At 34.6% G+C, this 19009-nt stretch overlaps 1 protein-coding gene across 3 annotated transcripts in view; it reads left to right on the top strand.

The window, feature by feature from the left end:
- XIRP2 (xin actin-binding repeat containing 2) overlaps positions 1 to 19009 on the top strand; it is a 346249-nt gene that overhangs the window by 77895 nt on the left and 249345 nt on the right. For 2 of the 3 annotated variants that reach the window (XM_008594722.1, XM_008594712.1), the window contains one exon: positions 2520 to 2524. In XM_008594722.1, the coding sequence (XP_008592944.1) occupies positions 2520 to 2524 (5 nt within the window). Of the gene's footprint in view, positions 1 to 2519; positions 2525 to 3907; positions 3914 to 19009 lie in introns of all 3 variants that reach the window. The other variant, XM_008594726.1, reaches the window with a different exon arrangement.

The following is a 19009-nucleotide window of genomic DNA, read 5'->3' as shown; positions in this document are numbered from 1 at the left end:
ATTTTATTCTATTTTTCTTTTCTTTTTGTTTATTTACTAGCACTTGGATAGTTTTATTTTCTGATATTTTCCCTCATATACAGTGATTTATATTTAAAATTCAATAAATGGACTAACCTAGTATCTTTTCTTTTACAAATGCTATGAGTGCTACATAAAATGCACATATTTTTGCATGTAAATTTAACTTTACACAGTTTCCTGTGGTGGGTATGGGGGGGTGGGTGTGCTTTTTTATGCAATATGGCTGCTAAATGCAAGCAAAGTGTTGCACCTTATGCTCAGCAGAAGAAATTGTGGCCTATTCCCACAGGGAGGAAACATGAAGTATGTAGATCCTCTCAAGAGTGATATGTTTTATAAAACCATGCAGATAGGCCCATAGGAGTGATTTCAGCTCTCTTCAGGAGTAATTTTTTCTAGGTGATTTTTACATTAATCATTGACTTTTTAAGTAAGTATTTAAGATAGACAGCACTGTAAAACACTCTGCATTGTATTTAGCCAATTCCTTTTCAGACTGTTTGAGGAACTGCCTGTGATATCTTAGCTCCTTCTCTCAATTTGATTGCCAGCTGCTTCCTGAGTGTTGATGATAGCTGAGTATAATTGCAAACTAATCAATAGGGAAAATCTTGAGAATACAATGTGATTGGTGATCTTGGAATCTAAGATTTGTTTATGTTTGCCCTTGAAATATGAAAGACTTTACTGAGTTTTTCTTAGATTAAAATGATGATGATTTTCAGGCTGCTGCCTGGGCATTCCCCAGGTATGCACTGACAGACCAGATCTGCTGATTATGGGTAAACTTGCTGGATATATGCCAGACATTTATAGGGCATGGTCATTAAAATGCTTGAGCAATTGTATAAATTAGACATATACATAGCAATAACCAAGCTGACTCAATTGCAGAGGCAGAGTAGGTAGATCTAACAGAGAGAGAAGCTGAGGGCAGGTTTCATTTTTCTTTTTGCTTAAAGACTTAACTGTTTATGAAGGGCATTTGAGGGTTCTTCCCATATGAACAGAATCAGACTGGTGATTTTCAGCAAATATTCTCACTTCTAAATACTGGATAATAGCTGGAGTCTGGAGATACACCACCTCCATTCGAGTCTTGGCCCTGGCACTTCAGTTTATAATGGTGGGTGAATTGCTAAACCAACTTGTGCTGTAGTTTCTCTCTGTGCCAATAAGAAAAAAAAAAATGATTTAAATGCCTGCCTCATAGGGTTGTGAGGATTAAATGACAATATATAGAAAATGCTTAGAACAATGCTAGGGAATTGAAAGAACTCAGTAACTGTTACTATTATTATTATTAGCAAAAATTCTTTTTTTTATTAGACTAAAGAACACCAAGAGTAAGCCATCTTCCTATGGTAAGTTGTTTATTGCCGTATCTTTCTCCTTCAATAAATAGCTTCTTGTCCTGGTATCTTACAATGTAAATAATCTGCACCATAAGTGTGTAATCATCTTTCATTCAGCATTACATGCTCATGGGATTTCAATGGCAATGGGGTTTTAGAGAACATCTATTCCAATCTCTTCTTTGTCGCAGAGGATCAGGAGGACTCTGGCATAGGTCTCTCTGTCTTTTGCAGTGACTGCGCCATATCCCATAATGCTCTGGCAGGATTATCTCTGTTTCTCCCAACTTTTTAAAGTAGAAACATTCCTGAAAGAAAACTGAGTCTCTGTGGTGATTGTCATTCCCATGGACTCAGAAGAATGTATTTTTGTCCTGGTTTACCCCTGTTTGTTCTCTTGCTGTTGTCTTTCACATGTATCAAAAGCAAGAAAGTGCAAATGTCCCCGTTGTAAGAAATAAATCTGAGTGATTTTCTCTGATCAGACCCTGAAAAGCTGCCCCTGGAGAGAAGCAGATAAAATAAGGGCTACAGAGAACTTCCGTGGACGAGTGCAATAACTCATTTTTGTGCATTTGGAATGCGAGGCTTTACTACGGAGTTCTGCGGGTACAAGCCAAGAGCAGTCGTGTGATTAGATTTTTAATCCCATTAACTCTAATTGCTTCTCAGAAGCTGTGTACTTACAGTATGTGTCTGGTTTTAGAAATGCAAAGGAAAGAGAAAGTAATGAAATGGTTCCTTCACCCAGGATGGAACACCAAAAAGCAAACAGTACATAGGCACCCAGTTAATGAGAAATGCTGTCAGACTTTACTGAAGACTATATTTACGATGATTACATATGCTTTTACATATAGAAATCCTTCTGACGGCTTTGAAATTTCAGTGTTGGAGGGTTTATTTCTCTCTTTTTCATTTTTGGAGTTGGACTTTGACACCTTTATTGTACTTTTGATAGTTTGGCTATAAATTATGGCGCTGAAGAGAAAATATTCTTGGAGGTTAAATATCTTCTATTTCAGAGGATACAATCCCAACAACTGTCTTTGTTATTCTAGACAAGGTCTATTAAACACCAAGCTGACCTACTGGAACTGATAAACACAATCACTTTAAAGAAATGGAGATGAATTGTAGCTGAGGTTTAGGAAAATAGGAAAGCATAATTGATTAAATTAAAAATAATTTTAAATCACAATTATAATCACTTATTTATTTTTACCTTGCCAGTTTTGCGTCACATGGGCTGTAATTTGAGAATGTTTAACTGTAGCTAGACTTACTGTCTAAAAAATGATTATTAACAACAAAATCCATTTTGTTGTGCAGAATATCTATTCATTGTGAGCACACTGGACTAAAATCGGGGTTGCTTGTTATCTAAGGAAATCACAACTTGGAAGATTGAGCACTGGGTGGAAAAGGGTATGTTAGTTGAATAATGAAAGAAAACAAAAAATGAGTGGAAAAGAAAATGCCAACAATATTCTTCCTTTTTAAAGCTTAGTGAGCAAGTAGAACAATAAAAAAAGAAAATAGGGAGAGAAGGGAGAAAAGGTCAAATATGTGCATGTGTCAATTTAGTTAGAACAGTTGTACTTATGAAAAGGGCATGTGAACGTTTCCCAAACAAGATCCTGGGTCTCCCACCAAGGTCAGATTAGATCCACATGAGCAATGCCTGCTTTGATTATATTACTGGATGTTTTCAAAAATGGAAGAACCTGGGAAAGGAATGAGCCACCTTCATTTTCAGTCTGTCCACTACTCTTGAAAGGAATAAATTTCTGAGGAGTTTGCTTCAAACATCCTATGAATCCCCAATTTTAAAACAGAGTATTATAAGGAGTAAACTTAGCAGGAAATCATAGCATGATTTGGGAGCTTATTCACACCTATAATTTAGGGAATTGGGATCAATACCATTTATCTGAATAGAAATAGACATGTGCATAATTAATATTTGCAAAATACTTGATGGTGAAAGTTAAGTCAGAAGCTCTTATGAGAGATTTATTAGAGAAACTAGAATTGGGTTTATTCCAAACCTCCTACTTTGAAGCACTTATTGGCACATTATAGGCATCATGACCTTTAACTTGTCCAGGCATGTATTAAACTCTTTGGCGGGACACTGACTCGTGCCTTTTGAAGCTCGTTATTGCCATTAGAGAGCTCAGTTTAAGTACCCTCATTGCATAAGATTGCTGTACTTGCTTAATTAGCATAACATGAATAAAAAGAGTCCTGTTAACATAAAGTGTCGCTGCACAGTCCCCCTCTCTGGTCTCTGTGCGGTATACCACAGATCTGCTGGCAAACTTGCAGCTAGAAGAATTTTTTGTGGAGAGCAAAGTTAACCCTCACTTCTGGGTGAAGAGAGCAGAGCCATTAACAACCATGATGGAGTCATTTTGCATTAATTGTCTTTTAGAGCTTGTTTCTTTCCTTGCACAGAAGTGACCTGTCCAGCATCAAAGGGAGCAATGCCAGAGAGCATTTAAGCATGCCTCATCTAAATTCAGCAGAATGTCATCAAATTAAAGCCTCAGAATACTTCTTGGAGACTTCAAAATTGATGTCCTGTAAATTTCAGAGCCATGGGGTTGCTTTAAATTGTCTTCAACACTCTGAGTTTTGTATTATCACTTACTTAAGAAAAATCAAATAAAAATAACTTCAAATGTGACAGCTGAATTAGCCTTTAAATAACTAATGTATTTGTTTAACTTGTTTTGTATTTTAGTTAGAAAACAATGAAATGAAATGTGCCATATGTGACAAGAGAACGTAGCAATAATCTTGATCAGATATGTTTTCCTTTTTCCCATTTTGTCAGGAATAGATAAAAGAAATTTTTTTAAGATGGCTGGAAAAGGGACATTGTATCTACCTAGAAATTTTTCTATTTATATATGATCCAGATGGTCATCTTCAATCTGCATCTTTCTAAAAATAACTTCTCTACTTTTCTCCCTTGGAGTAGAACTTAATTCAACTTACCTAAAATGTCTACCATTAACTTTACTTTTTTTTGGATTGGTTAACAAACTTAAATGAATTATGTCTAATGGAACACATTAAAATCTATATAATCATCTACTTAAAAAAATTGACACTTGTCCAGTAGGAAAGATAAGGATGACTCAAACATACATCCAGAAATCAAGGAAACTTCAGTTTATTAGGAGGATTGTATAACTCACCTGGATGGTAATCAGTGGCTAATAAAGGGACAATGTGTGGCTCTATGAGTTTAAAAAAGAAAAAAATATTTTCTTCAGTTTCTCGATGGAGATACTATTAGCATCTTGAGCAGGATAATACTATGTTTAGAATACCTAGCTCCCAGTCATCCACCAGTACTGTAACAACTTAAAAAGCAAGAAACAACTGCACATTTCCAAAAGTCATCTAATTGATAGTTGATAATAAAATAGTTTTAGAGGATTCAAAGGAGATTTTTTTTGGAAGAGATAGATCATGAGCTGTGCCTGAAAGACTAAAGATGTTCTGAATATGCAAAGTGGGATGGAAAATCCATCTAGGTCTAAGGAGCTGCATAAGCAAAACCGCAGAAACTGTTATGTGAGAAAAAATGCATGGTCCATGCAGCAGCTTGTAGGAGGGTAACATCATATTACTATAGGATACACTAAAGACAAACTTATGTCATTAAGACTATTTTGTTATGTGACATCTAAATTACCTGGGGACGCAGAAACAATGCCTCATACATCAATCACAGCAAATTATAACAACAAATTCTTAAAGCAATCGATAGCAAAGCGTATGTTCAAAATTTATTTCAGACTTGCTTCAAAAGATGAAAGAAAGAAACAAACAAACAAACTAGAAAAAAGCAACTCAGAAATGTCTTTGGAAAAGACACAGAAAAAATGTTACAATGAAGGAATGACTTATTTAAGTTTATTTGTCACAGCATGGTCTAATGTTAGTAATTTGGAGAGGAAGGTAACTCTAACTTCTCAAAATTGCTCAAACATTTATCGGGAATATTAGTTACTTTCTAGAAGGGATTGTAAATTACAACACCCCCCAAAATCCTATTCCAGAACAATTTTAGACCAATTTGTTTTCTCATATCTTAGTATCCTAATACAATACCAACCACTCAGAAATAAAAATGTAAAAAACAAAAAACAACAATAAAATTTGTTCAGTAATTTATAGGCAACATAGCTTCAAACTAGCAGTGAATATATATTTGTATTTTATTTTGACAATCCTTCCATTCATCCTCTCATTCATTTATTCATTCATTCTAGCTGTTGGAGATTCAGAGATGACAAGTCTACCAGAGCCACATGTTTAGGAAAGGGTAGACTAAAACAAGTAAATAACCAAAATAATTTACATAACAATAGGTGTTAAGAAAGGTGATTTTAAAAAGTGTTAATGAAGAGTAAAGATGTGGGGGAGGAGAGAATGTTTCACAAGGGATGTTCAGTCATGCTGTGTCTAAGGAAGAGATATTTAAGTAGATGTCTCACTGGTAAACAAGTCATCTATGCAAAGATTTTGGTTAAGAGAAATCTTGGTAGAGGGATTGGGAAGATAAGTTACATATGGCAAAGAAACCACGGTAGATGTAAGATGGATTTAGAAACCTGATGGAAAAAAGGACAGCATAGCTGAAGCAGAGCAAAGGAAAGTATTCATGGAACAAGAAATCTAAGTCAGAGAGGTAAGCAAGATTTACATGATGTAGGCTTTTGTAATTAATGATAAGGATTTTTTACTCTATTTTTAAACCAATGGAAAGCCCTCAAGGGCTTTTAAGCAGAAGAAGTTTGTGATGCTTCTGTTTACTCTAAGAAAATTGAAACAGCCATGTTGGGAGGCAATTAATTGTCCAGGTGGGGAGATAGTAGGTGCTAAAGATAAGAGAGTAAGAGTAGATCTGAAAGGACTTGCAGGTGAAGTGGATGTGGGAACTAAGTTTGTTTATTTTTAATCATAAATCTCTTTTTATCAAACTAAATATTATTTATACAATATTACATAAAATAGTTACAAATAAAAATTCATCATTTTTATTTTTAAAGTTTAAATATACAAATTGCATTTATTTATTAATAACTTGAGTCGATAAAACTCAGAGATTTGTTATGAAATCCCACATTGCTGCACAGCTGTAATTTTGTATAAACCTCCATGAAAATGTCTGTATATTGTCTTAATTGAAAAATCACAAGAAATTTTTGATTTGGGCTAAATGGATATCAATATTAAAATCTTTTTAAAAGCTCAATTTGCATTCTTAACATATTTTTCAATTAGTAGTTTGATCTGGAAATTTGGAAGATAAGAAGGAAATATTTATTTCAAAGTTGAATCAATAATTATTACTAATTTCTGCTCATATAACTTACAAATACAAACACCCATTAAGATATACCTAAATCTTAAAATATGAACAAAAATTGTTTGTTATATGTATGTGTGTGTATATATGTATGTTTTCATATATTTGTTTTATATGTTTTCATATATTTGTTTTACATCTTTATGCATATACACACATACACACACCCACAAGGGGTCTTCAAAAAGCTCATGGAAAATGCATACTATAAAGAACTATGCATGGCTTTCAAAATTTTTTTGCACCAAAATAAACTTGTAATAACTTGTAATAATATGTCTGAACAGGGTCTAGCTTGAGGCACTAAGAAGGATAAGACATCAGTTTGAAAAGAGCTCCTATCAGAGCAACATAAATTCTGTTGAAATTGAAGGAAAAACAAACATCAAATTTATGGTGAAGCCTCGGTAGAAGAATGGCAAAATCATTAATGCTTTATGGAAAGTTTATGGGGATAATGCCCCAAAGAAATCATCAGTGTACAAATATATAACCCATTTTAAGAAGGGATGAGATGATTTTGAAGATGAATCCCACAGAGGAAGACCATCAATTTGAAAGAAAAAAATTAACCTTGTTTGTTCACTAAATGAAGAGGACAAACAATTAACAGCGAAACCATAGCCAACACCTTAGATATCTCAGTTGGTTCAGCTTACACAATTCTGGCTGAAAAATTATAGTTGAGAAAACTTTCTGCCTGATGGGTGCCAAAACTGTTGTGGCCAGATCAGCTGCAGACAAGAGCAACTTTCAATGGAAATTTTAAATAAGTGGGATCAACGTCCTGAAGCATTTGTTTGAAAAAGTGAACAGGAGATGAAACATAGCTTTACCAGTACAATCCCAAAGACTAAGCACAATCACAGCAGTGTCTGCCAAGAGATGGAAGTGGTGCAGTCAAAGCAAAAGCAGACAGGTCAAGAGCAGAGGTCATGGCAACAGTTTTTTGGGATGTTCACGGTATTTTGCTTGTTGACTTTCTGGAGGGCAAGAGAACAATAATGTCTACTTATTATGGGAGTGTTATTGAGAAAGTTAGCCAAAGCTTTAGATGAATAATGCCTAGGAAATCTTTATCAGAGAGTCCTTCTCACCCACAACAATGCTCCTGCTCATTTCTCTCACCAAACAAGGGCAATTTTATGACAGTTTCTGTGAGAAATCATTAGGCATCAACCTTATAGTCCTGATTTGGCTACTTCTGACTTCTCTTTGTTTACTAATCTTAAAAAAATCTTTAATGAACACCCATTTTTCTTGAGTTAATAGTATAAAAAGAGAGAGAAATAGACCAAAAGCATGGGGTAACAGATCCCAGACAAGTCTGAAACCCAGCAGGGCAGGCACTGAATCTCAAAGCTGGTGAATCATGTACCTTGACTCCATGTCTTTTGCATTCCTTGCACACTGGCATGGGTGTTGGCTCCCCGAATCATCAGGCAGCTCCACTCCTATGAATTTCCTGGTCTCTAGCCATGGTTTACTTCTTGCAGGCTGGCATTGCACATGGGTAGCTCTATAGATCTGGAGTCTCCATGGTGGTCCTGCTCTCATGGCTCCACTAGGCATGGCTCTGGTGGGATATCTCTGCTACAGCTCTGACTCCACATTTATGCTTTGCACTACTTTAGTGAAAGATGTATGCAGTGAATCTGCATCTGCAATAGATCTCTTTCTGGGCCCCTAGGCTTTTCCACACATCCTCTGAAATCAGGGTGGAGGTTCCCAAGCTCCACAGCTCTGGCATTCTTTGAGCCTGCAGACAATTCTACATGGATGCGACCAAGGCTACACATGAATGCTGTATGGATGCCACTAATTTAACCAGATAAACTTGATCAGCTGGGGTGTGAACAGCAGCATCCTGAGGTAGCCTCAGGCAGTGAACTTGTGGAAGGTGCCTCGGGCCTATTCCTTGAAACCATTCTCTCTCACTAGGCTGCTGGGCCTGTGATAGGAGGGGCAGCCTCAAACATCTCTAAAATGCCCTTTTTTCCTTTCTCTTGATAATCCCTGTCTTCTGTACTAATCTCCTTAGCAAAAGGTCAGTGGGCTACACCCTTGTTTTCCTCTGTCAGACTGACTTTCTCACTCTTTATGTGGCCAGGCTGAAAGTTGTCCAATTTTTTTGCCCTCTGCTTTCTTCTGAATTATCAGTTCTGACTTTATGTCATGAGTCTTCTGCCATGACTCAGCATAGGCTCTTACAAGTATCCACACAGCTTTCTGAATGCTTTGCTGCTTACAAATTTCTTCTACCAAATATCCTCGTTCAGCACCTTTAAGTTCCACATTCCATAAAAACTTTTGGGCATGAACAAAATGCAGCAAAGTTCTTTGCCAGTTCATAGCAAGGGTGATCTTTGCTCCAATTTCCAATATGTTCCTTCTCATTTACATGTGAGACCTCCTCAGAATGGCCTTTACTGTCCACATTTCTATCAGCATTCTGCTCACCAACATTTAACCAGTCTCTGAGATGTTCCAAACTTTCCCTGATTTCCTTGTCTTTCAAGCTCTCACCAGCATCTAGGCTTTTTCTAGCCTGTTTCTCCAAATTCTACCCAAGACCCAGATCCAAAGCTGCTTCCACATTTTCAGGTATTGATTATAAGTAACACCCCAATTCTCTTACCATTTACTTTACAGTTTCAGAGGCTGGAAAGTCTAAAGTCCAGGGAATGTATCTGGTGAGGACCTTGTTGGTGGTTTGGTGGTAACACAAGGTGTCACATGGCAGGTGGCTGAGCCCAGTGAGAGAGTGCTTCACATACACTCTCCTTTTAAAGTCATCAGAACCGTGCCCATGACCACCGGATTAATACATTCACAGGGATGCAATCCTCACAATACAATCACCTCTTTATGGGCCCACGTTTCCATTACCATAGTAAAATTTCCCACCATCTTAACACTGTCACAGTGGGGGTTGAGTTCTAATACCTGGAACTTCGGTGGACACAATTCAAAACATAGCAACATGGTTAAATTCCCACAGCCCTCAGTTCTTTAGGGATAGACTAAATGGCTGGTATCACTGCTTACTAAAGAGTCTTGAGCTTGATGGAGCTTATGTTGAGAGACAAAGTTTGTATTTTTATTTTTATCTTCTAATTCCATTTTTCCACGAACTTTTTGGAGTTTACTCCTACGTGTGTATAGACAGCAAAAGTTGTGATGCTACTCAAAGTTCTCTGCCCACCATATGTACCCTCTTTTCTTTCCTTTCCTTATCCAACTTTTGCTACTTTAAATCCTTTTGGTTTATACAGTCTTATAGTTCCGCTCTTCCTTTAGCCAATCTCTTGGGAGTTTATTGGTCTTTATTTGCTCCATCTAATTGTGCTATTGTAAAAAGACAGGTGTAGAGCTTTGAAGCATGAAGTGGATAATGGAAGAGAGTAAAGACTCTCATAATGTTCTGCTGTCAGGGTAAATTATAGTTTATCAGATCATTTGCAACACAAAAGTTAATCTACAGTTTGCACATAGTCTAGCTGGCATATATTCTAGTCCCTTGCTACTCAAAGTGTGGTGCTTGGACCAGCAGCATTAACATCACCTAGAATGCTGTTAAAATTTCAGGCTTGTCACAAATCTATTGAGTCTGATTTTGCTTTTTGACAAGGTCCTCTGGTGATCTGTAGGCACTTCAAAGTTTAAAAAGCATTAATTCTGGCCAATATATTATTCTGCTATATGTTTCTCATCTTTCCTACTTTGAGTTCCATTACAAAATATCACTTTCCATTGCCTTACCCTTGGTAGTTCAAAATCCTGATAATGAGAGTAGTAGGAAGAGAAAATTCATTTCACTACCCTAGTTAAGAAAAGGTTAAAAATAAAATAAAATAAAATGTTTACAGAAACCCTGCAGCAAGTTTTTGCAAGACAAACCTACCATTAAAAATCAAACCTTCCCCAAGTTAAGGAAGAACAGGTTGCTTTCACATATTTGAAGTCTCCTTTGGTTGCAAAGCTAAATTTTCTCAAGTTATATGAAATTAATTCAAAGCAAATTTGATGGACCACTTATTTCATATGGAGCTCATAAAGTGCAAGGACATATTGCTAAGCCATATCCATTTAGATATTGATCCTGTTTGTCAGCACAAAGTAGTCTAGGCTCTGCTGGAGGAGTACTGGGGGAATACTTTTAAGATTTTCTCTATAACATTGGGCAGTGCATAATCAGAAAGCTGATATGAAGAAATATATGATGAAGAGAGACTCCTTTACCCTATACAAAGAGGACAGAGGTCTTATGCTCACACATAACCATGTATCAGCATGCAATTGTCCACTAATAGCAATATTACATACACTTACCAGGTGTATGATTATAATCAGTGAAACATATCATTTCTGAAAATTACAGTTTTACCATTTCAATCATTTTTCAAATATCTATATAATATTAAATGAAAAAGAATTTTATAATATGATTCTAAAGATGACAGTGGAGATGTTTAAGTAAGACAATCTATACTGGTGAAATTCTTTTTTTGTCATAAGCCATTAAACTGCCATTATGTAAGTACTACATGTTTTTTTAAAAAATCCGACAGAAATAAAGGCAATGTGATAAATGAGGATAGCATATTTCTACAAAATAATATATCTAGCTATAGTTGCAATATGTCAGATGTGTTTCTAGAGTTCCAAGAAGTATATTTTGGCTAAACATATAGGCGAAGGTACAAACCGTTAGGATTGTATAAAAATTAATGAGCTTCTTAGGTGCTAATGAGTCCTTCACCAACAAAGAATTCCAAAAGGGGCTCAGCAATGACTTGAAGGACATGTTTTAAGGGTCCACATAGTATGAGGAAGGCTTTTCACTTCTGAAGCTTTTAGACTCCAAGTTTCTAAAATCTCTACCATCAGATCGGTGTTCTTTTATCTGCACAAAAAGAAACTTACTAAAGAATATCTGATCATGAAAAATTTAAATATCAAAGAGTATTTTGTGAAAAACCATGCGGAGAACAGAAAAAAAAACACTCTTTAAAAACTTAGAGTACAAAGACAGTAAACTAATTTATAAAGAAGAGAAGGATTCCACCTTTCCTGATAATCTCCTTGAGCCAGATTTCTCACCCTCTCTTTTCCCTCAAACTCTTGATCTTTAATTTTCCATAGGATCAAAGGACATTAACACTGGAAGGAAACTTACTGATCATTTGTTGCAAAGTCTTTTTACATATGAGAAAATATCCAGAACCTGGTTTATTTTGCCATAATGTTCTTTTATATTGAATGTTCTCTGTTTTCAAGAGTTTGTAAAGCTATGTTACACAGTTAACCCTTAAAAGTAAGAAATTTTATTTTATTTTTTAATTGACACTTAATAATTGTACATATTTATGGGGTACAGAATAATTCAATATACACTGTGTATACATGGTATGATGATCAAATCAAGCTAATGATGCATATCAATCACTGCAAACATTTATCATTTTTTTATGATGAGAACATTTGAACTCCTCTCTTCTAGCTATTTGAAAATACATAATAATTTATTGTTAGTTATAGACATCTAGCACTACTATAGAATGAAAGAACTTATTCTTCCTATCTACCTGTAATTCTCTATGTGCTAACCAATCTCTCCCTATCTCCCTTCTCCCCTCTCCTCCCCAACCTCTAGAACCTCCATCCTACTCTTTACTTCTCTGAGCTCACATTTTTTAGCTCCCACATATGAATGATAACATGTGATATTTCTTTCTAATTTCTTTTAAGAGAAGCTAATACAATAGCATGTGAATATTTTTGACTGACAGATACAAAGCACACATGATGTAAAAAATAACAGCATTTACAAGACTGATCAGCAACCAATTTTTAGTTATGTCCAACATGATTGTTTTGGTTTTTAAATGTTAGCTTTAAGAGTCTGTCTGAAGGCTTTAAATAAATAGTTCTAAAGCAATATTTAGGACAATAATATCTGTCAAAGACAGTTCTTACCAGTTTTGGATTTCATATTCTTAGTTCTAAAGGGACTTAAATAATGAAGGAAATTTACTTCCTTATGTAACAGAAAAGCCTGAAACCAAGGCAAGAGTACAGAACAGTTTTATCAGGGTTCTGGTTCATCTTCTCCACAATGCTCACAACTCTACCCTGCTCCCTGAGTCCAATTTGTCTGTAATTCTCATGGGGGCATAATGATTTCCAGGAGTTCCTAGGTCTACACATTTCCTCATTCACACCCAAGTAAATAAAATCATTGAGTCAGAGTCTTGATCAATCCTTTGATGAGAACAAATGAAGTATATGCCAACTTCTGAAACAATCACAGTGGTGAGACCATGGGTCAATTCCACACAACCTGAAGTCCATGATACCTTGAACAGGAGTTCAAAGGGGTTGAGGAACAGCAACAATGTTCATTATGTAAGGTAAATTTATCCATATCTAATCAATATTCACCAGTTGTAGAAGTTACATGTTTTTCTGCATGAATGTAGTGTATAAGAGCTGCAGCCTTTAAATTGATAAATAACTACTTATTAATATGAAATGTGACAATCCATTAAAATAACTCAAAGATCTTGCTGGGTTTTATAATGTCTTCTGTAATATGAGTAAGAATAAATCATATTATAATTTTAAAAACTCCCTTTCAATCATCGGTTAGAATTTCAAGGCTTCATATATGAATTTTCTAAAAATATTTTAAAGCATCCCAACTGGGAAAGCAATTTCATGCTTGCTTTTTAAAGAATCTATTCAAAGAACTCATTAAAACCATTCATTTAAATAATCTAATGTATGCTCATTATGCTATGTCCTTTAGGATGGAAAAAAAGTGTATGAATTGCTTCCAGAAAACAAATGAAGGGAACCAATGTTAAATGTAAAAGGTTAGTCCTTCATTAAAATTGTTTAAATAAGCAGCAACTCCCCCTGTACCCTTAACAACTTTTCCAAGAAACATTTATACACATTTTGGACAATAAGTTAAAAGCAGAGCAAACTAAAAAAATCTATAGGTCAGTTGTATGAACCATTAAAGTTTGGATCATTTTTGCTTTTTGCTTTGGTTCTAGGTGAATGAAAGAGACGCAATGAACCAAAATCTTATTGAGGTCCTGTAAATATCACATTTTTAGAAACTTCTATTTTGAAGAGCATCTGCATTTTTACTTAAAATCCTTTGCTTCCTATACAAACTTCAGAACTTAACTTTTTCACCCTTACTTTTTGATAACAGTCTTTAGAATCTGAAGAGTTCTTAATAAGGGAGACATGAATAATCTAAAATGATTTGATTTACATCAGGAATGAGTTGTAATATAGCATTTCTCTTATGCTTCTTGTCTCAGTGAAGAAATCACCTTAATTTTACTTGATTCTTAAGTATGTCTTAAATGATGTAAGTTTTTGGCAAGATTTTTTGTTCTAGTTTTTGTTTTTTGTTTTTTGATTTTGTTTTTCACAGTTGAGTGAGTTTTTTTGTGGTGGTATTTCTTTAGACTGTGTGGCATAATTGGTAATTGACAAATAATGTGGTAGATTTGACTGAGTATCTGATTCTCTATTCACTTCTTTTTCAAAGATTGTCATGAGCTATTCTCATTTCTAGACTTCACTTTACTTAAAGGAGAACACGTTAGTTTTAGCCTCAGTGAATGAATATGCACCTGAGGGACTCATAGAACACACAAACAAATGGAAAGATATATCATGATCATTGATCGTAATATTTTACCTAGTGAAGATGTCAATTCTCCCAAGTTAACACATAAATTTAAAGTGATTCTAATAAAAATATCAGTAATATTTTCCTTTGATAGTTTGTAAAACTGGTGTTGAAGTTCAAATTTTACAATAAATATAATATTACACATAATATTAAAGTATAAATATTATAGGGACTTAATAATGAAAACATAAATAAAGAAATGAAGAACATGTAAAGTTTAGAAATAGAAGCAATTTAAATGTAAACTCAATATATGATAAGGTGTCATCTGATTTTTAGGGGAAGATAGATCATTTAATGCAAATGTTGGGATAATCTGAGAACCATCTAGAAAATTCAATAGCCAGAATAAACAAGGAACTAAGGGGAAGACTAAGGGAAATGAGTCTACTGAAATTATTTTTCCACATCACATGCTGTCTTAACAGTAAATCTCTGCCTCTTAGTATTTAATACAGATGTAATTTTACTTTAATGTTTTAATAATTTAAGTAATTCAAGATCTCCTTCTTTCCCTGGGATATATGCTGCATCACGGAAGGAACTGTGGATAGTTTGCTAATTATGTTTAGAACCTAATACAGTGTCTAATGCATTATAGTACTCCACTAAACTTTTGTTGAATAATGAAAATTAATATACAAAATCCAATTATTTAGGAGATAGTTTGAAGAAAAAAATGTACAGGAATTTAAGTAATCTGTTGGCTCCTATCATATTAATTTGAAGAGTTTTAAAAAATATTTTGTTCCATTAGAGCACAACAGGGATTAATTACTTCTGATCTTTTGGACTCGCTGCTCACCCATTCTCTTCCACAAACTTGAGATATATGAGCTTATAAATTTAAAAAATTATTTGCTGGACATAATTAGTTCTTTCCTAAATGTGAATATTACAGTGATATGACTTTTTTTTAAGGTGCACATTTTTCAGTGGCTTCTTTATTTTTTTTTACAATTATTATTTTTATTTATTAAGAATATTCATGAGCTACAAAGCTAATTGTCACCTCTTGTGCCCATGATGTGAGGGCCACATACATATTGGCGGCATACCCATTACCAGAAATTACTCTTGTACCCCGTGTCCCCACCCAATTACCACCCAGCCTCTCTCCCCTCCCCCTCTTCCCCACACTCCACTCTGTAGCCCTAGGAATGTTCCCTCCCTCTGTAAGACCACAGCACTACAGTCAGTTGCTTCTTTAAATCATTCTACAAAATCAGACATTGGCCTACAAGATTAAATATAGGACAATGTCAGAAAATCTAATAAAAAATATTTTGTAGATATCTTAGATTCTCTTGAGAAAATTATTTTCAATCATCAAAATCTGGGTGAGGGGAATATTCGAACAACAGAGCATACACAGTATTGCAAGAATAGTTAACTTAGGTGAAGGACATTGCTCTTGTACAAAGTAGTACCCATGAGTAGATTAATATGTGCATGCTACTTTTAGATACAAGTGACATAAATGCATAATATAAACAGATATAAACATAAAGGATGCTTGCTGTGGACCGAATGTTTGTGTTCACCCCAAATTTGAATGTTGAAGCCGTAATTCCCAATGTGATGGTATTTAGAGGTGGGCTTCTGGGAGACAATTAAGTGTAGATGAGATCATGAGAGCGGAGTGTCATCATGATATTAGTGCCTTTATAAGAAAAGGAAGAGACCAGAGTCTTCTCTCTCGCCTGTGTGAGAATTCAATAAGAAGGCAGCCATCTGCAAACCAGGACAAGGGCCCTCACCAGACAGTGAATCTGCCCACACTTTGATCTTGGGCTTAGCCTCCAGAACTGTGAGAAATAAATGCTTGTTGTTTAAACCTCTCAATCTGGTATTTCCTGTTATAGCAGCCCAAACTGATTCTCATGTAACAACATACCAGGTAGAATGATCTTCCTACGTATATGAATAATCATCAGCTCGATGATGTCAGTTAGAAAGTAGCTAGTAGCTATTGATTGACTTACACCAGACAGGTTTCATAACTGTTACTGGATCACCTTCCCGGGTTTGATGGGGATAAAATTCTTTTAGGAAGAAAGAGGGGAAAAAATGGATTCTGAGAAGGCATTGGATAATGTCTACTAAAGCACATAGTTCATATTATACATAGATATTCATTTGATTAAAAAATGTACATATAGCTTGTAGTAAAATGAAGCCATCTAGAAACTTTGCTTAAATATTAAAGCAAACAGTTATTCTCTGACAGAGAGTATAAGAAATTTATACAGTCAGAAGAGGTTTTCACATACAATTTTGGCACTCTTATTGGGACAGAAACAGTTGTCTCCAGGGGACTGTGTTCATCTTTATTTCACTCTGTTGTCATTCAGATGTAAAGTATAGCTAGTAATAAATGGGAAAAATAAATTTCAGACTAAAATAGTATTGGAAAAAGATAGTGCCAATTTTTGTAATCAGATATTTTATGTTCCAAATATCTTAATAATGCTTTCTAAATTTATCATCACTTGTCCAACATGATGTGAATTGTGAAAACATATTTCATGCCCCAAAGAGTTTTTGCACAACTATTTTTTGTTATAGCTTACCTTTTCTAGCAAATTATTTGAAGGGCTGAGTGAATCCGGCTTGAATAATAACTTCATTTCACATTGCTTGCTTTTCAGCAGCCATACACTCCCTTTCACACATTTGACATTAGTTTGGTAAATAAAATTTTCTTCCAAAAAGGGAGAAGTGATTATGAATTTGACAAGGAATATAGCAATGTATGGAAGAAATATGAAGTGAAATAACTTAATTAAGAAATATATGGAAATCTGATGTTTATTAGAAAATTGTAAGAAAAATATTTTCTCACTTACATCATTGATTAGAAAAGCATAAAAAAATTTTGTGTTTAACTAGTGAGAACTTCTGTTATTATCTTTGAACTTTGCCCTTTGATATAAATACTTTACAAACATTGGCAATGTAAGTGTGACAACAGTTTTGTCAGGTAGATGTAATTATTTCTGTTTCACGGACGGGTATGCTAAAGCTGAAGTTGTTCATTTATTTGCCCAAAATGGCACAGCTACAAAGTCACAGAAGAGGGTGTCAAACTCAGAGCAGTCTGGCCATAAGGTCCAAAATCTATGCAATGTCACTCTACTTCAGGTTCTCACAAAAGCTTCATTGACCAGTAGCAGTACTATATGGGCACTTCAAAGCACTGCAGAATCTCAGTCCCCACCTTAGAATATTTAGAATACTTAGAATCTACATTCTAATAACATTTCGTTAAACTTTGGGAAGTACTGTTTTGAGTCATTTGTGTCGTTTAAGGAAAACCACGGCTGGCCCAAAGCATATAGATACATATTGATTTCATAATAAATATTCTTAAAAATGTATTTTAGATACAGCTTGATGATTTTATTAATTTTCCATTATGTTGTAGGTATATTTGTTTCTATTTATTTTAATAGATAAACCACTTAAAGTTTTAAAAATAAATTTTAACATTGAACAAATGAAGGGGGCTAGTCTCAGTCATGTCATGCCTCTTGGCAGACAAATCTACCCCAGATAAAAGTTTTGAACTTGTGATAAATTACAGAAGACAACTACGTAAAGCACCATCAGAACAACCAATTGTAGGCAGTAACTGGAAGATATTTTTTTCCATTGAAAAAGGAACATTTTGCTCTGAAGTCACTCCCCAGTCTGCAGCATAAATTGGCTGGACGGAGACAAGCATCAGCTATCTTACTGGCTGGAAGTCTCAGAGGACAGAGTATGTGGCAGGCTCACACTGCAAAAATGATAAAGGAAATTTTTCAGGATAAAGAAAGACAACACCAAGTGGAAACTATTCTCTAGACAAAGGAACAAAGAGCACCACAAGTGATAATATGTGGATAAATACAGAACACTATCTTTAATTTTTTTTTTCTTTAGAAGATAATGAACTATTTAAGCAAAAATCAAAATTTTATATTGTGGGGTTTAGAAATAATATATACACACATGTATACACAAGTGTGTGTGCGTGCATATGTGTGTGTATATATATAATTTTATACATATGATATATACAATTTTACTTTTTAAGTTTCCTGCATTTTCAATGAAGTGGTACAATGTTAATTCTAAAGAGACTGTGATAGGGATAAATTTTGTAGATAATGGCATTGACACTAAATAAAAAGTAATAATTAAAGAGGTAAAACCAAACAAAATTAAATCATACTAGCTAAGATTTATTATATCCAAAAAATTGCAGGATAGGGATAACAAAGGAAAAGCAGAGGAACAGACAGGACAAATATAAAAATATTGTAAATATGAAATGCCTAAATTCAAATATATTAATAATAACATCAAATGTAAATGGACTAAACATTCCAATTAAAGGCAGAGGGTCACTACAGATAATAAAAAAGCCAACCTCTAAAACATGCTGTCCAATTGAATCACATTTTAAGATAGAAACACTGCATAGATTGAAAGTAAAAACATTAAAAGATTCATCAAGCAAACATTAGACAC

The sequence above is a fragment of the Galeopterus variegatus genome, unplaced genomic scaffold (assembly GCF_000696425.1).
Source record: "Galeopterus variegatus unplaced genomic scaffold, G_variegatus-3.0.2 Scaffold166, whole genome shotgun sequence".
NCBI classification, from domain to species: Eukaryota; Metazoa; Chordata; class Mammalia; order Dermoptera; family Cynocephalidae; genus Galeopterus; species Galeopterus variegatus.
This window is presented reverse-complemented; position numbering and strand designations above follow the sequence as displayed.